This window comes from Crinia signifera, chromosome 7, assembly GCF_055691185.1.
Source record: "Crinia signifera chromosome 7, ASM5569118v1, whole genome shotgun sequence".
NCBI lineage: Eukaryota > Metazoa > Chordata > Amphibia > Anura > Myobatrachidae > Crinia > Crinia signifera.
In genome coordinates this window covers 158,223,663-158,248,032 of record NC_139223.1, presented here as the reverse complement: position 1 = coordinate 158,248,032, position 24,370 = coordinate 158,223,663, and the positions used below count along the sequence as shown (strand labels likewise).

Below are 24,370 nucleotides of genomic sequence, written 5' to 3'. Positions count from 1 at the left end.
TCCCACCCCCCTGACGTGTTGCCTCTCCGGGCTTCTCCCGTAGAGGTGAAATTAAAAGTAGGCAAGTATGGACTGGGTACCCAGATACTTATCACTAAATACTGTCCCCGAGACGGACCTGTGCACAGAACAGTCCGGTCAAGGCCTTATTTCCGCCACTAGCCGGTGGGCGAGAAAATAAATGATAACAGTCCCTATAGGGGCTAGTTTTAAAGGTGAAACAAGGGGTAGTGGGGGTCTGCTTCCAAGTAGGGAAGATACTGTAATGTCTCTTGACACTGGGGCTGATGTGCTGTAAAAGACCGAAAGGGCTTTCCTGTGCAGATGTGAAATGTGCAGAGAGAATTAGATTTGGGTGAGTTATTTTGTTTCTCTGCAGGGTAAATACTGACTGCTTTATTTTTACACTGCAATATAGATCTCACTTTGAAGTAAAACCCCACCCAAATCTAACTCTCTACACAAGTAGCATCTACCCCCCCCCCCTGCAGTGCACATAATTTTATCCATCTAAGAAGGATTTTGTCAGAAAGAGTGAACTAGAATAAGGCCCTGACCTCGCTCTCACCCATGTCAGCGTGCATTGGTCAGCTCCTCCTGCTGCTGCCGCCATCAAGCTGGGCTCTCTGCTTGAGGAAGCCGCTGGGTCCTAGGGCTGGTTGCCTAGCAACCCATCCCACACTGTTCTCCGGTGGGGTGCTGGGGCCCTGCTTAAAACGGGGTAACCCAGGTTGGGGTGCCACATATACACTGTAGGTGGTTGGGGTGTGTGGTGCACACTGTGGGTGGTTGTGGGGTTTATTGCACACTGTGGGTGGTTGTGGTGTTTAATGTACACTGCAGGCGGTTGTGGTGTGTAGTGTACACTGCAGGCGGTTGTGGTGTGTAGTGTACACTGCGGGGAGGTGTATGGGGGGGGGGGGTGTCAAGGTGATGCTGCTGTCACTGCACATGTGACTGGATATTCTCTAATATAATAATCTCATTTTATTATCGATGTTTCCTTCCATGAATGATCCCTGATTCCGAATCATGTTCTATGGCAGAGTCTTCGCAGGCTGGAGCGGTAACATGCATGCTGTACTAAGATGCCCAGACCTGCATACATGTATTTTATCAGAAAAATGCTGGGATATGTAGTTCCACATCAGCTGTTGCCTGTATAGGAGAATGACACTGCTCGCTCACATACTTATATCTGGATGTATAACCACTTCTGCGCTTGCATCTGACTCAGCTGTTTGTGAGAGCAATGGCCGATTACTGGCCCCAGCACGATCCCGCTATCCCGTGTGCTGACGCCGGGCTGCCCTTCAGAAGAGGAGAAATCCTGCAAATAGTTGACCAGACGGACTCCATGTGGTGGCAGGCCCGGAAGGCTTCAGACCTAGGCAGGTGTGCCGGCCTTATTCCCTCTAACCACCTGCTGAAGAGGTAAGTAAGTGCGCTGCACAATTACCACATATAACCTGTTAGGCCTCACTGCAGCCATTTTGTTTTCTTTTGTTTCTTTGCTTTCTCTTTATCTGTAGGAAACAGCGGGAATTCTGGTGGTCTCAGCCCTTCATGTCTCATTCATGTCTTAAAGCATCGCAGTGTGAGTAACTGTCCGCCCAAGGCCAGTAGCATTAGCACATCCTTGTCCAGTGTGGATAGCAAAGATGTCCTCTGACAATTGTTAGTGCTCGCCCTTATGTTGGCGAACATGATCCATGGGAATGTTTGCCGTCTTCCCCTGCACTGGTATGTGTACACATTGGGGGTCATTCTGAATGATTCATTCACATATCAATAAAAGAGAGCACTGAAATGTAAAAATATACAGTACATCAATTTTATTACACATGAAAAGCTATTATTCTAAAATGCAGCCAAGTAAAAGCGGGACTATGTAAAAACCGGACCCGGGGGGTGTCCCGTCCAGGGGGTCCCTGTGATAGCTGTCACCATGGACAAGGGGAGGGAAGATTACAGCCTCCCCGTGTGGTCCGGACCGTCCGGTTTTCGCTACATGCCCGGACCATACAGGGAGGCTTCATTCTCCCCTGGTGACAGGTGTCACAGGCAGCCCCCCGGACAGGACAACCGCCAGACCGGACACTACAATCTCCAAAATGCAGAGTTTGATGTCCGGTCCAGTGGTCCAGTTTTTACCCATACCCAGTAAAAGCCGTCTAATACAACAGTAAAATAATTGCTCTATTCTCTTAATCTGATTGCCTCAATTCACAAATTCATTACATCCAGTCCACCAATCCAGTCAAATAATTCCAGATATCAGGCTTCCTCAGACTTAAATGGATTTAATGAAGCCTCTATTGGCAATTTAGTATCCTCAATATTTGAGCAGTCAGTTAAATTTGCCAAAGGGGGATGTACAGCAAGCAATTGGTTCCACTTGAATGTTTGACAAAGATATTATATCCAGATATATTCAATATTAGAACAATGATCAGTTGGGCTCTGTATGAAGTAAATAAAGTATCTCATGTGTAAAGAAACTTTGCTCTCACCCACCCTCTGGACTGTCAAACATGTCCTAGGCTCCGCTTGGGAGATGGGGATGTCCACACAAGTAACTCCTAACTCCTTCCAGTGATTGCTCTGGCTGTGTCGTTTGCACAGCTCTCCATTACCGCTGTCTGTCAAATCAGCTGTGTAGCTTCCCTCCAGCCGGGCCGTTTGTGAGACTGCCGTTGAATATGGTTCCAACAATGCTGCATATACTGTACAATGCCCCCAATAGAATCCTGGATGGTGGATAAAAGTTTTTAGGTATGATGAGGTAAATCAGCAGGCAACTTAACGCGTTTCTCCACAGGACATAGGTGGAGGTTTCATCAGAAGGTAAGTGTATGTGTCAACCCAGAGAATATTTAAAGGATCAACCTCCAATCAGTTATTTGCATCAATCCTGGACTTAATTAGACATAGGAGTAGGTAATTAGTATATCTTTACTCAGCATATACATATAATACATCGACATAAAAAATGTCTACACACATAAAACAAATCAATATCATAAAGACCTGCAAATCGATGTATAAATCATGGCATCCCCCCTAAGTAACAACTATAACAAGGAGTAGATAATAATCCAAACTGATAAATTCATAATATAAATATATCCAAAATACAGATCTCTGATAGGAGAAGCCCCGTAGCTCAATGGTTAGGCTCAGTGGCGTAGCTACGTTTTGGGCGCCCCCCCCCCACCGTTAGGGTTTAACTATGGCACCGCAGCCCCGGCGCCCCCACATGCACAGCGCCCCCCCCCCCCCCCGCGGTGCTATAGTTACGCCGCTGGTTAGGCTCACACCAGAGCCGACGGATCAAGACCCACTTCCTCCACATCAAAATCAGTTGTTAAATTTACAATTTTATAGAGTGTATTTTTGGCAGTATCTAAATGTGCTTATATCAGCATTAATTTTTTATTTAATACCATTAATTAATATGATGCTACTCCCTGTTATATACAATAGCTTATAGATTCATAATTTGAATATATCCAAAATACAAGTATCTAATAGGACAAATGCCATGGCTCAGTGGTTAGGCACACCGGTTCCCACCAGAACACACTTCCCGGGCTACTTTCTCCACAGCCGAACCGATTTTTAATTCCCCCACGTCATTTAATTCCCCCACGTGGGGAGCGGTGTTTTCAGTCGCAAGTGCAGGCTCTGTGTGCGAACGGACATGCAGGAGGGGGGCTGCGCTGGGGGTTCCCATGGTAATTCGGCGATGGGGCGGACAGCTGACATCAGCGGCCCGCCCTCTTCCCGTACAGGGAGCACGCAGATATAAGACACCAGAGAAAGTCTTAGATCTATGGGGCAGTACGGATGGTGTAATGGTTAGCATTACTGCCTCACAGCGCTGAGGTCATGGGTTCGATTCCCACCATGGCTCTAACTGTGCGGAGTTTGTATATTCTCCCCATGCTTGCGTGGGTTTACTCCGGGTACTCCGGTTTCCTCCCACAATCCAAAATATATTGGTAGGTTAATTGTTTCCAAAAATTAACCCTAGAATGTCTGTGTGTGTGTACATGTGGTAGGGAATATAGATTGTAAACTCCACTGGGGCAGGGACTGATGTGAATGTTCAAATATTCTCTGTACAGCGCTGCGGAATCTGTGTGCGCTATATAAGAAACTGCTAATAAATTGTAGAAATCGTGGTTGGCAACCACCGAATGATTTCCTCCCCGCATGCAAGCTGCGAATGGATGTTTATGTGCAGAGAGAATTAGATTTGGGTGAGTTATTTTGTTTCTGTGCAGGGTAAATACTGACTGCTTTATTTCTACACTGCAATATAGATCTCACTTTGAAGTAGAACCCCACCCAAATCTAATTATCTCTGCAGATGTTACATCTGCCCCACCTGCAGTGCACATGGTTTTGTCCATTTGAGAAGGAATTTGCCTTTGTGAGTGAACCAAAATAAGGGCCAGAGTGCAGTGAACATAGATCATCACCATTACTACCATCGGCTTGGTTTGGCCAGGCTGCATTATCATCACCATTACTACCATCGGCTTGGTTTGGCCAGGCTGCGTTATCATCAGCATTGCGACCATCGGCTTGGTTTGGACAGGCTGCATTATCACCATTGCAACCATCGGCTTAGTTTGGCCAGGCTGCATTATCATCACCATTGCAACCATCGGCTTGGTTTGGCCAGGCTGCATTATTATCACCATTGCAACCATCAGCTTAGTTTGGCAGCGCAATCTGGGTTTGCTCAGCCTGGCTGGTTCCTTCCTAGCAGTTTGCGAGGCCAGGAAATCTGCATGTAGCCTGTGCACTGCCAAGCCCCTGCTCTGCCCCCACTCTGCCCCCCACCACTGCAGCTACCCCAGCAAGCCCCTGCTCTGCCCAAACCACTGCAGATACCCCAGCAAGCCCCTGCTCTGCCCCCCAACACCGCAGCTGCCCCAATAAGATGGCTTGGGGAGTCTGAGTGCACACTCGGCGGGCAAAACACTTGAATTCCCATTTACAGAGGTGAGGAGAAGTGTTAAGGTGGGATTTACCAAGGTTTACTTTGACAATGCGGTACATCCCGCCACCTACTGCATAGATACTAAGGGCCTGATTCATACCTGCTCGCTAACCAGTGTTCTTTTGCCGCTTTGCAAGTGGGTAAACACCGCCCAGTGGGCAAGCGAATGCCCACCCTCCACGGCTGTGCGAATATCTGCGCCTGCATGCGAATGGGTGTGTACTCTTACACACCCATTAACATGTGGCCGACCGACGAATGATTTTGACTGGGACATGGCTGAATTGGAGGCGGTCACTGACGTCATGTGACGTTAGCCGTCCTCTCTGTGGAGGCTTCTACAAGTTCTCATGGAGATGCCTAGCGTTTTTCTGGGCACACCCACTGTTTTGTGGGCACACACAGGAAAGCTGCGTTCCCATGGGACAGCCCCCTGCCCGCCCCGCTCTGTGCGAATGCCTCTCCAAAGGTGTTCACACATCAGGGGCGGAATGTAATAGGGTGCGAATTTTGGACATGTTCAAAAATCGCACCAAATCACAAGTTTAAAAATCAAATTTTTTGCTGTGAATTCGCATATGTAATGAAAAAAAGTGCAATATGGTACGATTTTGTGCGATTTTTAGACGTGAAAATGTGCGCATTTTCAGACATGCGATTTTGTTTAAAAAAAATAACTGAAACCAGCCCCGGACTCTTGGACCGGTCCTGGTTCCAAAATACGGGGGACAAAAAATCTGGGGGTGCCCCCCTTATTTTGAAACCAGCACCAGGCTCCAACAGCCCACGGTGTCATGCCACAGCCCGGGGACACTTTTTTTTAAGGTTCCCCGGCCGAAACATGAGCACCGTGGCTGGTCAGCCTTAGACGAGGTACCTGGAGGAGTGGGGACCCCCCAATAAAAGGGTCGTCGTCCCCCCCAGGCTTCACCTGTCCAGGGCTGAAGCCTGGGGCTGTCACTGGCGTCCATGGCCAGTGGACGCCGGCCTGATAGAGTTAATTCTTACATTCCTAACATTGCTTTATGCTGGAGAACTACAAGCACCAGCAGACCTCCCCCGCATGCTGTGACTTGGAGAACCACAAGTCCCAGCATGCGGGGCATTAATGGGCCTGCTGGGACTTGTAATCCACCTGTAAAAAGAATGTTAAAGGAAAAGACACACACAGTGAAAAGTATAACTTTATTTCACACACAAACACACACCTCACTTTTACACCAATATACTTACCAATCCAGGGCCCAGCGCTGGTCCGTCTCCTGCATAGCCAGCTCACCCCGCAGTGACAGCGTGACACTGCGGGCTGTTGGAGCCCGGTGCTGGTTTCAAAATACGGGGGACCCCCAGATTTTTTGTCCCCCGTATATTTGGAACCAGGACCGGTCCACTTGATCATGTGGAAAACAGTGAGTTATCTCTGAAAAGATGCAATAGAGGTTGACTGCCATATATGCCACATTGGTAAGAGGGGGTGGGGTAGAACCCGCACAGACTGAAAATTATGCTATTAATTAAAGAACCAATATAAAGGACTATCCATGGTAAATTCTACTAGTCATTGATTGGTGGTACAATAAGAGTGCGCCCACAAAGCTTTTTTCTTTCTTTGGTTCACCTCTATCAAGTGAACAAAAACCCCTCATATATGCCACATTGTAATACACACACATGCCACACTGTCGTTCAATTACATTATGCCACACTGCAGCAGCAACCCCCCCCCACACACACACACACACACAAACCTACACACATACTGTAGCAACCTTGCCCTTTTGCTCAACAGGAGCTTTCTAAATTCTAGTTGTCCCCATATAATATACCCGGGTACTACAACAGGGATCAGGCAGGGGCTGGCAGAGCAGGAATCAGGCAGAGCAGGAATCAGGCAGAGGCTGGCAGAGCAGGAATCAGGCAGAGGCTGGCAGAGCATTAGTCACATCGGGAATCAGGCAGAGGCCATCAGAGCATCAGTCACAGCAGGAATCAAGCAGAGGCCATCAGAGCATCAGTCACAGCAGGAATCAGGCAGAGGCCATCAGAGCATTAGTCACAGCAGGAACCAGGCAGAGGCCATCAGAGCATCAGTCACAGCAGGAATCAGGCAGCAGCCAGCAGAGCATCAGTCACAGCAGGAATCAAGCAGGGGCCGGCAGAGCATCAGTAGCAAGCATGTGTCAGGCATTGGCTGGCAGAGAATCAGTCACAGCAGAAATCAGGCTTCAGCTGAGGATTGAGGAAAGGGTCCATTGAGTGAGACTGAGGGAGAGGGTCCAGGGAGAGATAATGAAGGAGACGGTCCATGGAGGGAGAGAAGTAGATAAGGCACACTTTTTCTTCAAACTAATTGGTTTTGACAGGTCCACGCCCCTTTTATACAGTTTGTCCACGCCCCCATTTATCCGCGTTTGATATCAAACTTGATACGATCGTATCACGTTTGATATCAATGTGGTATAAATAATATTAACCCCCGTATTAAAATATAATTGGTTTGATACTGTAACTTCATACACTGATATTGGTTATGTGAAATAACACATATATAAAGTACGCTTAATGTTATCTTAATCAGCTGGTAGAATTTCTAAACATAATGCTAAAAAAGTTGTTAGAAAAATATGGTATACAACAGATATATAATTCGTAGAACTGTAGATCTTGTTTTATATCAAATTTGATTTGTGTAGGATGTCGCGCAACGCCGATCATCAAAACAGCCGGCTGAAAGCCAGTTATTATAACGTATTAAAGCCGGGGAGTTTTTGCGGCTTTGATAAATATTATAAAGCTTTGAAAAATAAATTTAAAAGATCCGATGTGAGAAAATGGTTACAAGAGCAAGACGCGTACACATTGCACAAACCGGCTAGAAAAAACTATAAAAGGAATATGATATGCGTATCGGATATAAATCAACAGTGGCAATGTGATTTGGTATCACTCATAGATCTGGCAAAGCACAACGACGGCGTAAAATATATACTAACCGTCATCGATATATTCAGTAAGAGGGCCTGGGCTGAAAGTCTGACTGCTAAGAGCGCGACGACTGTCGCTAAGGCTTTTGAAAAATTATTCCAACAGGGGGACGTACCGCGGAAACTACAAACCGATAATGGTAAAGAGTTTCTAAACAAAGTCCTAAAAAAGTTGTTAGAAAAATACGGTATACAACATTTCACAACCAATAATGATGTGAAAGCAGCCGTTATAGAACGCTTCAATAGGACTTTAAAAACACGAATGTGGCGATATTTCACGGCGAATAATACATACCGATATATAGACGTTTTACAAGCGTTCATTACCAGTTATAATAACACATACCATAGAACGATTAAGCGGGCGCCGAATGAGGTGGATGGCTCTAATGCGCTGGATGTCTTCAAGACGATATATGGCGATTACTTTAGAAGTAAGAAAACAAAGGCTTGTTTAGCGATCGGGGACCACGTTCGTATCTCAAAATATAAGGATATATTTCAGAAAGGTTACGAACAGAGTTTTTCTGAGGAAATATTTGTAATACGCGGAGTGAACACTAAAGGACTTAAGCCGCTTTACACGTTGGAGGATCTCTACGGGGAGGCTATAACGGGTAGTTTTTACCCCGAAGAACTTCAAAGTATACCGAAAAACTATAATAGGATTTACAAAGTGGAGAAGATTTTAAAAAATAAGACGGTTAGAGGGAGGAAACACGTATTAGTCAAGTGGCGTGGATACCCCACAAAATTTAACAGTTGGGTCGCTGCATCGGAGATAAAAGATATATAAACAAAGAGGAAGATGGATGACAAACCCTTCTACATAACATTGCCGAGTAACGCCTCAGCCGATACATTTCCACAAAATAAGATTTCTGACTATACCACAAAGTTAGCAAGGCCTATAGACTTAAGTGGAGATTGGGAAGTAGCTCTTACAGAAATACAATACCCACACACCTGGAATACAATCGATGTGCGTGATTGTGTGTTGAAAATAACAAAGTGGGATGGGACGAGCGGTACAGCAACGAGGGTTTGCGTTAAACCGGGGTTTTATGAAACCATCGGGGCGTTACTGTTTTCTTTCAACGCTGAAATTGACCGACATAAACTGGATGGTTTAAAACTATTGTACGATCCGCTTGAACGAGAGATAATCATCGACAACAAGGCGATGTACAACATCACAGCCGGTCCTAAATTGTCGAGAATACTGGGGTTATACCCGAAAACTAAGTTTTTAAAACCGTGCGCCGACATCAACGGCGGGCAATATACGCTCTTCGTGTACACAGATATTATCGAACATCAGAGGGTCGGTGATAGTTATGTTCCGTTGTTGCGCACCGTTGAAATAAAGGGGCGTAACAACGAGATGGTCACTATACGGTATGAGAAGCCCGATTATGTCCCGTTGTGCAAGACGCATTTTGACACTATAGCCATAGAGATAAAGAATGATCAGAACGAAAACATGTCATTCAAGTTTGGGAAAGCGAACGTGAAACTACATTTCAGACGACGCAAATCCGAATTTTATTAAAGACAATGGTGGCCGTTAAAAATTATGGTGACCCGGGGCTCTACGCGCAATATTATAAAACACAGGCCGGTAATGGATTACCCGGTTTTCACGGCAGCGCGTATATGTACGGGTGCGGTTTAGGTGGAATTTTTCGAAGCCTGTTCAGAAAAGCGGTACCGCTTTTCCGAAGAGGGCTGGCGATAGCAAAGCCCCACGTGAAGAATGCAGCACGCAACATCGCGAAAGACGTCATCGGACAAGCCACAGCGGCGGTTGTGAGCAAAATACACGACGCAAATCAAGCGAAGCAAGATGGATCAGGTTTAATCTATGCCAGGAAAGGGGCGGCTAAAAATAAACGGAAGCGGGCAATACGACTTCCGACATGGTGCAGACCCCTTTTAAACAAAAAACGGAGCAGACGCGGCTTAATTAAAAAAAGGAAACCGAAGCGAAGGGTCGGTGATATTTTTTAAGCATGTCTTTCATACACAATGAATCCATGGAATGCGCAAAATCTGAACTTGACCTTTTTGACGTACCACCGACGCAGACCAGCGTAGAGAAAAGCCTCTACGTCGAAGTTCAACCTTTGGCGGCATTATCCGAGACCGCGCCGCTTGAATTCTACATAGCGGCCAGCGGGGAACACTACTACGATCTGAACAACACGTTGCTGTACGTGACCTGCAAGATCGTACGGCCTGATAACACTGCTATACCTCAAGACGCCAAGGTCGCTCTTATTAATTACCCCATAGCAACTTTATTTAGCCAGGTTGATGTCACTTTGGGCGATAGGCTCATATCGCAGTCCAATAATCTTTACGCTTATAGGGCCTACATAGAGACCATACTGAATTATAGCTCAGATGCGTTATCCACAAAACACACAACTGGATTATTCTACAAAGATGTGGCTGGAGAACACAACACAAGAACCCTGGATGGCGTAAACACAGGGTTTATAAAAAGGGCAAGAACAACGGCACAAAGTCGAACGGTTGAATTATTGGGGCCGCTACACTGTGACCTTTTTCATCAACATAAACTAATATTGAACGCCGTGGACTTGAAGATAAAACTCATCAGAAACAAAGATGCTTTCTGCTTAATGTCTGCTGAAGCGGAGCCCTTTAAAATTCAGATTGTTGCAGCGTCCCTGTTTGTGAAAAGGGTTCAGGTCTCACCCGCCGTCCGGATTGGACACGCCCAGGCCTTACTGACCACCAACGCCAAATATGCGATCGATAGAGTGGGCATGAAGATCTATAGCATACCGACGGGGAGTCGCGTATTTAATTTAGAAAATCTGTTTTTAGGACAGGTGCCAAAAACCGTTATAGCCGCTTTTGTAGATAATGAAGCGTTTTCAGGAGCCTATGACAAAAACCCTCTACGGTTTGAACATAAAAATGTAAACTTCGCATCCCTATACCTGGATGGAACACCGCATCCGGCCAAACCATTTCAACCAGACTTTGAACACGGTAACGCGGTTCGCGAGTATATGTCGCTCATTCAGATCACAAATAAGCAGAAATCAGATTCGGGTATACTAATTGACCGTGAAGAGTACCTCAACGGCTACACACTATTTGCTTTTGATCTGTCGCCTGAACAGGAATGCGCGGAGCATCTGTCTCTAATCAGAACCGGAAATCTACGAGCTGAATTCCGGTTTGCAGGAGCACTAGACCGGACAGTCAACATAATAATATACGCATTATTTGATAATATCATCGAGATCAACCAGCGACGCGATGTGCTGTATGATTATCTATAAATGAAATAAATAATTTTTATATTTATCGTATATTTACCAATATTCATCACCCCATCAGCGATATGAACACATTGCAGATAAATTGTATACTGTACGCTAATCCGGTGACGCGCCTGTTTTTTAAAGGGACCTACCCGTGTGATATGCTTCCGAGCGGTAAACTATCGCAATACCCCTGCGCGTTTGTAATCAACACACACACCAGCGCCCAACCGGGGGAGCATTGGTTGGCCGTTTATTTTAACAACCAGCGCGAGTGTTACTTTTTGGACTCTTACGGTTTAGAACCTGACAACCCCCTATTCCCAAAGGCCATAATAAATTTTTTAAACTCAAATTCAAAAAGAATTTATCACCAAAATAAGCAGTTGCAAGGTTTTAACAGTACCGTTTGTGGGCAATATTGTATATACTTTATATTTTTCATGTGTAAAAATTACAAATATACAGATGTGTTGGTCCGTTTTAGTTTTGATACAAAACGTAATGATCGCTATGTATCAAACTTTGTAAGACGTCTCCCTAGAAGTCATTGTTTGAGTCGATATACGGGTAACTGTATACAGTCCTGTGTCACCAGTAACCAACATGTGTTTGATAAAAATAATGTGTAATACAAAATTGTTTGTGTAACTTGTAACTAATGTTGTGATTGAAATGCTGCATGTACATTGCTTATGGTTATTTTCTATTAAAAAATCTTGCTTATTGAACTTTATATCGTGTGATTGCATATTTTTGCAGACAAACTGGTTAGAATCAAAGAACAAAACAGCATTTTATAAATCATAACCATATTTTATTGGTACAGACAATATGTATTTACAGCAAAATAATCACGAATAACACGATAAACTTTACAGTTAAAACAATACACTAAATACATGATACATTACAAATTAAACGTCATCGTACAAATTAAACGCACAAAAATACATCGTATAAAAACATTATAAATTAGTTATATGTTAAAGGTTCAACCACTGCGAATCCTGAAACAGATTTACGGATCTTTTCCTCGGTAGTAAGTATCCGTGTGGCGTTGTTAACCCGGGGGAATTTAAAACATTTATACGACTTTTTTTAATGTTGTGTATTGGGGAGGCTATATTTACATTGCCAATTTCATCATCGTAGATTTCAGCTTTTAAGCGATCTAACTGTAATCTGTTTGATGCATTACCAACTACAGTGGACGGGATATTCAACTCAGCCATAGCGCGCATAAATTCAATCCATCCGTTAGGCATTTTATGACTCGTCACGCTGTGATTTTGCGTGATACCCCTTATCAAGTCTAACACATTGGATCCTGGCACTGTGACGCCTTTATACATAAACACACCCTTGCGGTCCCAATTCGCAATGTCTTTAGAGCGAACCATTTTACTCATTAGTATTTCACAGTTCTTTTTATACCGCGCATTAACACTGTTCAAGACATCGTGGTAAACAGCGTCGGTAGCGTCGTCTTGTGTAGGGTTAGTTGTATCCTCAACAGCATTTGCACCGGGTGATAAAAGCGTTAAAGTTGACATTTCTCTATCAGTTTGTTTACTCAACACCAGGTATCTCTGTAACACAGCTGTGTAGCGTTTTGCCTTTTCATACTCTGATAAAGCATTATTATGTAGTATACTTATGATCTCAGCATCTAGGCCTTGCGTGGCTGTTTTGCGTATATCATCGCTGTTTGGTTTGTTGTTTAAACGGTCTATCTGTTGCTGGGGGACCAGATACATTTTCTCAGCGTATTCCATCACCGATTAGACAGTAGTCCGGTAATTAATGGAATGGCAAATCCTAGCAACGATCCGATAAACCCACCCGACTGTTTCACCAACCTCTTCTTTTTCCCAATGGCGCATTTCTTATTACAAAGCGATTTTATAAGGGACCTCTTCTTTTTAAGGTAGTTCAACTGGCGCTGTGACAGGGGTATTTTACCTTTAAGCGTATTGAGAGCAATCTCACATATGGCTGTCACCAAATCGTTTGAAGCGTTGGATAATATAGCGTTTCTTTGGGCCGGTTTGGCTTTAATGAGGGTTTTTAAAAGGGCCCAATTACGCCTTATCCTGGTCGACATGTTCACAGCTGTTAGAAGCGGTAATGAATGACTATAGGATGCGCGGTTATAGCTATTTAGAACCCCGCTTCTTAACAACATAAGCTACTGGTGTGTCGGGGGGAAATAAACCGCTTCGTAAACGATAATCATCAAGGGCATTGTTTCTTAAATCAACCAGTAAATAACCGTATGGAGGCTCCGTAGCGGACTCATAGGCTTCAAGAAAAAAACGATATTTTGATGGGTACATTTGTCTAGCCAGAATGCTAACCTGCATTTTATCCCTGGGGTTTTTAAACAGGACCATATATTTTGTGTTTAAATGTATAGTCCTGCTCTTTCTACCTTGACAAAATATGTTTTGCACAAGGTACATGACACTGAGATTACGATGGTGCACATACTTTGTGAACGCTTTCTCAACCTCAGAATTATTACTCGCTGCATCCATCAAGTCATCTATCACCGTTAAATTAATCTTATCAGGGGGAAAAAGCTGGTCGTCGCTAAATGACTCGGGCAAACCCTCTATAAAACGCATACCAGGGTGAGCACTCAGAAGTTGGTCATATATCGGTTGCCAACAGGTGTAAAACCAAACAATATTATCAGGTACATGCGTCATATGTGTGGATGCGTGTTGTATTAGTGTTTTCACAAAATAACTTTTCCCCGAATTGGAGGGTCCGGCTAAAATACAGGAGAAGGGGTGTTGAAAACGGATATCCATCTTAATAACCAAATGGTAGGGTTGTAAAATTATCCGTGAGGTTACGTTTAGTGTAAACGCACTTTTGCGTTTTCTGCAGCATACGGGTTTCAATCTGCCAGTACTTTTTCACACGTACTATACCGGGCTGCCTGGTCACAATTTTTTTCTGATCCTCGCCTTTGGGGTTTAAAGGATAATCTAAGACCAGTTCTTTCAGACTGTCAAAGTTAACGTGCTGCTCATTACAAACATTCAACGTTATACCTTTGACCTTGAGGCTCGTCTTGCCGTTGCTTAGTCTATAGCCGTATGACTTGGGGCCGGCTGAAACAAACTCTGTTATATGCGTACCAGATGGTAGTTCGCTGGTCAACTCCCCTAGATAATCGCCTAATGGCGGATTCCAGTCACCGGGCCTGCTGACAAAAATTACAGAATCTGTATCGTGATACAGACATCTATCTTGTAATCTATCCAATAGGTTGTACAACTCGACGCGGGCGTGCGCTGTGGTAAATGCTGCTATAAATATATTTGTTGTTGAAGACCTGGTATAATGGTCTTTGGCGTATTTCCAGTTGACCATAACAGTTTCTGAGTCTATGAAGTCTAAAGCAGACACCTCATAGTGTGGTTGAAAGGCATATTCAAAAAGCTTATCAGGATCTGTCATTAGACAAGTATTGGGCATGTTGCTACGTTGACCAAATTTACCCCATAATGAGTTTAAAAACAATTTAGAAATTTGTCTTTTGGCGGGGTTGACATTTATGTGTTCGTGTCTTAAAGCTATGCCCTCATTTTTTTGATACGCGTCTATGTACTCTTGTTGTTTCACAGAGTCTGTACACCAATCGGGGTAACCAGAAGCCTCCTGTTTATCTCTGAGGTGTGTTTTAATGTAACCTGAAAACAGATCATCAGATCTCTCATCAAAATGCCACACCTCATAGATTTTACACACTTTGTACCCCTTTTCTATAGCAAGATTTATCTCCACTGTGCACCATGTACCGGTTAGGGCGCGGTTTTCTGAGTCATGAACACACGGCTCACACTGTCCAGATTCGGCGCATGTGCGGCACAGCGGAAACATTAACTTACCATTCATTTTAACCGGTAAAACTGGAAAGAAAAGGCCTCGCGGAGGATTAATTTTTAATTTAACAAAACCAAAATACTTTGTGACATCATCAAAGTCCTTATAAATGATGCGTGGGTGACGTATAGGATATGTTTTGGTCTTGTTGACAAATGGGTATAGGCTAGTAAAGTCAAAATAGTGTATTTTTTCATCGCACTCTGTCTTGTGATAAAGTTTTATGGCGTTAGTGCGGCCGCCATAAAGACCATCACGAGGATCCAAGGGGTCAGGGATTTCCAAACCTTTCAGAAAAACCTGAAGCTCCTCATCAGTCTCCCTCATTTTCTTCCACTCACAACCCCACATCTCCCTTATCTGAAATCCACACCGTTTAAGGTATTGTATCCTTAACTGTGTCTTGTGCCGCAGTTGACCGTAGGTTGTTTTAGTCAGATTGTTTTCATCATCGGTTTTGTAACAGTTGTCACAACCGTGATAAAAACACCCCTGGAATTCAAAAGCTGTTGGCACGCCGTTAATCACGGCGTAACCATCCAGACTGTATAATACACTATTTTGACTTTACTAGCCTATACCCATTTGTCAACAAGACCAAAACATATCCTATACGTCACCCACGCATCATTTATAAGGACTTTGATGATGTCACAAAGTATTTTGGTTTTGTTAAATTAAAAATTAATCCTCCGCGAGGCCTTTTCTTTCCAGTTTTACCGGTTAAAATGAATGGTAAGTTAATGTTTCCGCTGTGCCGCACATGCGCCGAATCTGGACAGTGTGAGCCGTGTGTTCATGACTCAGAAAACCGCGCCCTAACCGGTACATGGTGCACAGTGGAGATAAATCTTGCTATAGAAAAGGGGTACAAAGTGTGTAAAATCTATGAGGTGTGGCATTTTGATGAGAGATCTGATGATCTGTTTTCAGGTTACATTAAAACACACCTCAGAGATAAACAGGAGGCTTCTGGTTACCCCGATTGGTGTACAGACTCTGTGAAACAACAAGAGTACATAGACGCGTATCAAAAAAATGAGGGCATAGCTTTAAGACACGAACACATAAATGTCAACCCCGCCAAAAGACAAATTTCTAAATTGTTTTTAAACTCATTATGGGGTAAATTTGGTCAACGTAGCAACATGCCCAATACTTGTCTAGTGACAGATCCTGATAAGCTTTTTGAATATGCCTTTCAACCACACTATGAGGTGTCTGCTTTAGACTTCATAGACTCAGAAACTGTTATGGTCAACTGGAAATACGCCAAAGACCATTATACCAGGTCTTCAACAACAAATATATTTATAGCAGCATTTACCACAGCGCACGCCCGCGTCGAGTTGTACAACCTATTGGATAGATTACAAGATAGATGTCTGTATCACGATACAGATTCTGTAATTTTTGTCAGCAGGCCCGGTGACTGGAATCCGCCATTAGGCGATTATCTAGGGGAGTTGACCAGCGAACTACCATCTGGTACGCATATAACAGAGTTTGTTTCAGCCGGCCCCAAGTCATACGGCTATAGACTAAGCAACGGCAAGACGAGCCTCAAGGTCAAAGGTATAACGTTGAATGTTTGTAATGAGCAGCACGTTAACTTTGACAGTCTGAAAGAACTGGTCTTAGATTATCCTTTAAACCCCAAAGGCGAGGATCAGAAAAAAATTGTGACCAGGCAGCCCGGTATAGTACGTGTGAAAAAGTACTGGCAGATTGAAACCCGTATGCTGCAGAAAACGCAAAAGTGCGTTTACACTAAACGTAACCTCACGGATAATTTTACAACCCTACCATTTGGTTATTAAGATGGATATCCGTTTTCAACACCCCTTCTCCTGTATTTTAGCCGGACCCTCCAATTCGGGGAAAAGTTATTTTGTGAAAACACTAATACAACACGCATCCACACATATGACGCATGTACCTGATAATATTGTTTGGTTTTACACCTGTTGGCAACCGATATATGACCAACTTCTGAGTGCTCACCCTGGTATGCGTTTTATAGAGGGTTTGCCCGAGTCATTTAGCGACGACCAGCTTTTTCCCCCTGATAAGATTAATTTAACGGTGATAGATGACTTGATGGATGCAGCGAGTAATAATTCTGAGGTTGAGAAAGCGTTCACAAAGTATGTGCACCATCGTAATCTCAGTGTCATGTACCTTGTGCAAAACATATTTTGTCAAGGTAGAAAGAGCAGGACTATACATTTAAACACAAAATATATGGTCCTGTTTAAAAACCCCAGGGATAAAATGCAGGTTAGCATTCTGGCTAGACAAATGTACCCATCAAAATATCGTTTTTTTCTTGAAGCCTATGAGTCCGCTACGGAGCCTCCATACGGTTATTTACTGGTTGATTTAAGAAACAATGCCCTTGATGATTATCGTTTACGAAGCGGTTTATTTCCCCCCGACACACCAGTAGCTTATGTTGTTAAGAAGCGGGGTTCTAAATAGCTATAACCGCGCATCCTATAGTCATTCATTACCGCTTCTAACAGCTGTGAACATGTCGACCAGGATAAGGCGTAATTGGGCCCTTTTAAAAACCCTCATTAAAGCCAAACCGGCCCAAAGAAACGCTATATTATCCAACGCTTCAAACGATTTGGTGACAGCCATATGTGAGATTGCTCTCAATACGCTTAAAGGTAAAATACCCCTGTCACAGCGCCAGTTGAACTACCTTAAAAAGAAGAGGTCCCTTATAAAATCGCTTTGTAATAAGAAATGCGCCATTGGGAAAAAGAAGAGGTTGGTGAAACAGTCGGGTGGGTTTATCGGATCGTTGCTAGGATTTGCCATTCCATTAATTACCGGACTACTGTCTAATCGGTGATGGAATACGCTGAGAAAATGTATCTGGTCCCCCAGCAACAGATAGACCGTTTAAACAACAAACCAAACAGCGATGATATACGCAAAACAGCCACGCAAGGCCTAGATGCTGAGATCATAAGTATACTACATAATAATGCTTTATCAGAGTATGAAAAGGCAAAACGCTACACAGCTGTGTTACAGAGATACCTGGTGTTGAGTAAACAAACTGATAGAGAAATGTCAACTTTAACGCTTTTATCACCCGGTGCAAATGCTGTTGAGGATACAACTAACCCTACACAAGACGACGCTACCGACGCTGTTTACCACGATGTCTTGAACAGTGTTAATGCGCGGTATAAAAAGAACTGTGAAATACTAATGAGTAAAATGGTTCGCTCTAAAGACATTGCGAATTGGGACCGCAAGGGTGTGTTTATGTATAAAGGCGTCACAGTGCCAGGATCCAATGTGTTAGACTTGATAAGGGGTATCACGCAAAATCACAGCGTGACGAGTCATAAAATGCCTAACGGATGGATTGAATTTATGCGCGCTATGGCTGAGTTGAATATCCCGTCCACTGTAGTTGGTAATGCATCAAACAGATTACAGTTAGATCGCTTAAAAGCTGAAATCTACGATGATGAAATTGGCAATGTAAATATAGCCTCCCCAATACACAACATTAAAAAAAGTCGTATAAATGTTTTAAATTCCCCCGGGTTAACAACGCCACACGGATACTTACTACCGAGGAAAAGATCCGTAAATCTGTTTCAGGATTCGCAGTGGTTGAACCTTTAACATATAACTAATTTATAATGTTTTTATACGATGTATTTTTGTGCGTTTAATTTGTACGATGACGTTTAATTTGTAATGTATCATGTATTTAGTGTATTGTTTTAACTGTAAAGTTTATCGTGTTATTCGTGATTATTTTGCTGTAAATACATATTGTCTGTACCAATAAAATATGGTTATGATTTATAAAATGCTGTTTTGTTCTTTGATTCTAACCAGTTTGTCTGCAAAAATATGCAATCACACGATATAAAGTTCAATAAGCAAGATTTTTTAATAGAAAATAACCATAAGCAATGTACATGCAGCATTTCAATCACAACATTAGTTACAAGTTACACAAACAATTTTGTATTACACATTATTTTTATCAAACACATGTTGGTTACTGGTGACACAGGACTGTATACAGTTACCCGTATATCGACTCAAACAATGACTTCTAGGGAGACGTCTTACAAAGTTTGATACATAGCGATCATTACGTTTTGTATCAAAACTAAAACGGACCAACACATCTGTATATTTGTAATTTTTACACATGAAAAATATAAAGTATATACAATATTGCCCACAAACGGTACTGTTAAAACCTTGCAACTGCTTATTTTGGTGATAAATTCTTTTTGAATTTGAGTTTAAAAAATTTATTATGGCCTTTGGGAATAGGGGGTTGTCAGGTTCTAAACCGTAAGAGTCCAAAAAGTAACACTCGCGCTGGTTGTTAAAATAAACGGCCAACCAATGCTCCCCCGGTTGGGCGCTGGTGTGTGTGTTGATTACAAACGCGCAGGGGTATTGCGATAGTTTACCGCTCGGAAGCATATCACACGGGTAGGTCCCTTTAAAAAACAGGCGCGTCACCGGATTAGCGTACAGTATACAATTTATCTGCAATGTGTTCATATCGCTGATGGGGTGATGAATATTGGTAAATATACGATAAATATAAAAATTATTTATTTCATTTATAGATAATCATACAGCACATCGCGTCGCTGGTTGATCTCGATGATATTATCAAATAATGCGTATATTATTATGTTGACTGTCCGGTCTAGTGCTCCTGCAAACCGGAATTCAGCTCGTAGATTTCCGGTTCTGATTAGAGACAGATGCTCCGCGCATTCCTGTTCAGGCGACAGATCAAAAGCAAATAGTGTGTAGCCGTTGAGGTACTCTTCACGGTCAATTAGTATACCCGAATCTGATTTCTGCTTATTTGTGATCTGAATGAGCGACATATACTCGCGAACCGCGTTACCGTGTTCAAAGTCTGGTTGAAATGGTTTGGCCGGATGCGGTGTTCCATCCAGGTATAGGGATGCGAAGTTTACATTTTTATGTTCAAACCGTAGAGGGTTTTTGTCATAGGCTCCTGAAAACGCTTCATTATCTACAAAAGCGGCTATAACGGTTTTTGGCACCTGTCCTAAAAACAGATTTTCTAAATTAAATACGCGACTCCCCGTCGGTATGCTATAGATCTTCATGCCCACTCTATCGATCGCATATTTGGCGTTGGTGGTCAGTAAGGCCTGGGCGTGTCCAATCCGGACGGCGGGTGAGACCTGAACCCTTTTCACAAACAGGGACGCTGCAACAATCTGAATTTTAAAGGGCTCCGCTTCAGCAGACATTAAGCAGAAAGCATCTTTGTTTCTGATGAGTTTTATCTTCAAGTCCACGGCGTTCAATATTAGTTTATGTTGATGAAAAAGGTCACAGTGTAGCGGCCCCAATAATTCAACCGTTCGACTTTGTGCCGTTGTTCTTGCCCTTTTTATAAACCCTGTGTTTACGCCATCCAGGGTTCTTGTGTTGTGTTCTCCAGCCACATCTTTGTAGAATAATCCAGTTGTGTGTTTTGTGGATAACGCATCTGAGCTATAATTCAGTATGGTCTCTATGTAGGCCCTATAAGCGTAAAGATTATTGGACTGCGATATGAGCCTATCGCCCAAAGTGACATCAACCTGGCTAAATAAAGTTGCTATGGGGTAATTAATAAGAGCGACCTTGGCGTCTTGAGGTATAGCAGTGTTATCAGGCCGTACGATCTTGCAGGTCACGTACAGCAACGTGTTGTTCAGATCGTAGTAGTGTTCCCCGCTGGCCGCTATGTAGAATTCAAGCGGCGCGGTCTCGGATAATGCCGCCAAAGGTTGAACTTCGACGTAGAGGCTTTTCTCTACGCTGGTCTGCGTCGGTGGTACGTCAAAAAGGTCAAGTTCAGATTTTGCGCATTCCATGGATTCATTGTGTATGAAAGACATGCTTAAAAAATATCACCGACCCTTCGCTTCGGTTTCCTTTTTTTAATTAAGCCGCGTCTGCTCCGTTTTTTGTTTAAAAGGGGTCTGCACCATGTCGGAAGTCGTATTGCCCGCTTCCGTTTATTTTTAGCCGCCCCTTTCCTGGCATAGATTAAACCTGATCCATCTTGCTTCGCTTGATTTGCGTCGTGTATTTTGCTCACAACCGCCGCTGTGGCTTGTCCGATGACGTCTTTCGCGATGTTGCGTGCTGCATTCTTCACGTGGGGCTTTGCTATCGCCAGCCCTCTTCGGAAAAGCGGTACCGCTTTTCTGAACAGGCTTCGAAAAATTCCACCTAAACCGCACCCGTACATATACGCGCTGCCGTGAAAACCGGGTAATCCATTACCGGCCTGTGTTTTATAATATTGCGCGTAGAGCCCCGGGTCACCATAATTTTTAACGGCCACCATTGTCTTTAATAAAATTCGGATTTGCGTCGTCTGAAATGTAGTTTCACGTTCGCTTTCCCAAACTTGAATGACATGTTTTCGTTCTGATCATTCTTTATCTCTATGGCTATAGTGTCAAAATGCGTCTTGCACAACGGGACATAATCGGGCTTCTCATACCGTATAGTGACCATCTCGTTGTTACGCCCCTTTATTTCAACGGTGCGCAACAACGGAACATAACTATCACCGACCCTCTGATGTTCGATAATATCTGTGTACACGAAGAGCGTATATTGCCCGCCGTTGATGTCGGCGCACGGTTTTAAAAACTTAGTTTTCGGGTATAACCCCAGTATTCTCGACAATTTAGGACCGGCTGTGATGTTGTACATCGCCTTGTTGTCGATGATTATCTCTCGTTCAAGCGGATCGTACAATAGTTTTAAACCATCCAGTTTATGTCGGTCAATTTCAGCGTTGAAAGAAAACAGTAACGCCCCGATGGTTTCATAAAACCCCGGTTTAACGCAAACCCTCGTTGCTGTACCGCTCGTCCCATCCCACTTTGTTATTTTCAACACACAATCACGCACATCGATTGTATTCCAGGTGTGTGGGTATTGTATTTCTGTAAGAGCTACTTCCCAATCTCCACTTAAGTCTATAGGCCTTGCTAACTTTGTGGTATAGTCAGAAATCTTATTTTGTGGAAATGTATCGGCTGAGGCGTTACTCGGCAATGTTATGTAGAAGGGTTTGTCATCCATCTTCCTCTTTGTTTATATATCTTTTATCTCCGATGCAGCGACCCAACTGTTAAATTTTGTGGGGTATCCACGCCACTTGACTAATACGTGTTTCCTCCCTCTAACCGTCTTATTTTTTAAAATCTTCTCCACTTTGTAAATCCTATTATAGTTTTTCGGTATACTTTGAAGTTCTTCGGGGTAAAAACTACCCGTTATAGCCTCCCCGTAGAGATCCTCCAACGTGTAAAGCGGCTTAAGTCCTTTAGTGTTCACTCCGCGTATTACAAATATTTCCTCAGAAAAACTCTGTTCGTAACCTTTCTGAAATATATCCTTATATTTTGAGATACGAACGTGGTCCCCGATCGCTAAACAAGCCTTTGTTTTCTTACTTCTAAAGTAATCGCCATATATCGTCTTGAAGACATCCAGCGCATTAGAGCCATCCACCTCATTCGGCGCCCGCTTAATCGTTCTATGGTATGTGTTATTATAACTGGTAATGAACGCTTGTAAAACGTCTATATATCGGTATGTATTATTCGCCGTGAAATATCGCCACATTCGTGTTTTTAAAGTCCTATTGAAGCGTTCTATAACGGCTGCTTTCACATCATTATTGGTTGTGAAATGTTGTATACCGTATTTTTCTAACAACTTTTTTAGGACTTTGTTTAGAAACTCTTTACCATTATCGGTTTGTAGTTTCCGCGGTACGTCCCCCTGTTGGAATAATTTTTCAAAAGCCTTAGCGACAGTCGTCGCGCTCTTAGCAGTCAGACTTTCAGCCCAGGCCCTCTTACTGAATATATCGATGACGGTTAGTATATATTTTACGCCGTCGTTGTGCTTTGCCAGATCTATGAGTGATACCAAATCACATTGCCACTGTTGATTTATATCCGATACGCATATCATATTCCTTTTATAGTTTTTTCTAGCCGGTTTGTGCAATGTGTACGCGTCTTGCTCTTGTAACCATTTTCTCACATCGGATCTTTTAAATTTATTTTTCAAAGCTTTATAATATTTATCAAAGCCGCAAAAACTCCCCGGCTTTAATACGTTATAATAACTGGCTTTCAGCCGGCTGTTTTGATGATCGGCGTTGCGCGACATCCTACACAAATCAAATTTGATATAAAACAAGATCTACAGTTCTACGAATTATATATCTGTTGTATACCATATTTTTCTAACAACTTTTTTAGCATTATGTTTAGAAATTCTACCAGCTGATTAAGATAACATTAAGCGTACTTTATATATGTGTTATTTCACATAACCAATATCAGTGTATGAAGTTACAGTATCAAACCAATTATATTTTAATACGGGGGTTAATATTATTTATACCACATTGATATCAAACGTGATACGATCGTATCAAGTTTGATATCAAACGCGGATAAATGGGGGCGTGGACAAACTGTATAAAAGGGGCGTGGACCTGTCAAAACCAATTAGTTTGAAGAAAAAGTGTGCCTTATCTACTGAGAGGGTCCATGGAGGGAGACTGAGGGAGAGGGTCCATGGAGGGAGACTGAGGGAGAGGGTCCATGGAGAGATACTGAGGGAGAGGGTCCAGGGAAAGAGACTGAGGGAAAGGGTCCAGGGAGAGAGACTGAGGGAGAGGGTCAAGGGAGGGAGATTGAGGGAGAGGGACAAGGGAGGGAGATTGAGGGAGAGGGTCAAGGGAGGGGGATGGGGGGAGGGTGTCCAGGGAGGGGGACTGAGGGAGATGGTCCAGGGAGGGGCAACTGGGAGAGAGGGTCAAGGGAGGGGCAACTGGGAGAGAGGTCCAGGGAGGCAGACTGAGGGGTAAATTTACTAAGATAACCATTCTATTAAAGATGGGAGACTGAGGGAAAGGGTCCACGGAGGGAGACTGAGGGAGAGGGTCCAGGGAGTGGGACCTGGGAGAGAGTGCAGGGAGGGGGACCTGAGAGAGAGGTCCCAGGGAGGGGGACCTGGAAGAGAGTGCCCAGGAAGGGGGACCTGGGAGAGAGGGCCCATGAAAAGGGGACTGAGGGAGTGGGCCCATGGAGGGA

The 24,370-nt window shown here is 43.5% G+C and overlaps 1 protein-coding gene across 1 annotated transcript in view; it reads left to right on the top strand.

Moving 5' to 3' along the window:
- The window catches only part of MPP4 (MAGUK p55 scaffold protein 4), a 151,428-nt gene that overhangs the window by 71,292 nt on the left and 55,766 nt on the right, over positions 1 to 24,370 (top strand). The window contains exons 10-11 of the mRNA XM_083154085.1: positions 1,238 to 1,434; positions 1,533 to 1,597. Of these exons, the coding sequence (XP_083010211.1) occupies positions 1,238 to 1,434; positions 1,533 to 1,597 (262 nt within the window). The remainder of the gene's footprint in view (positions 1 to 1,237; positions 1,435 to 1,532; positions 1,598 to 24,370) is intronic.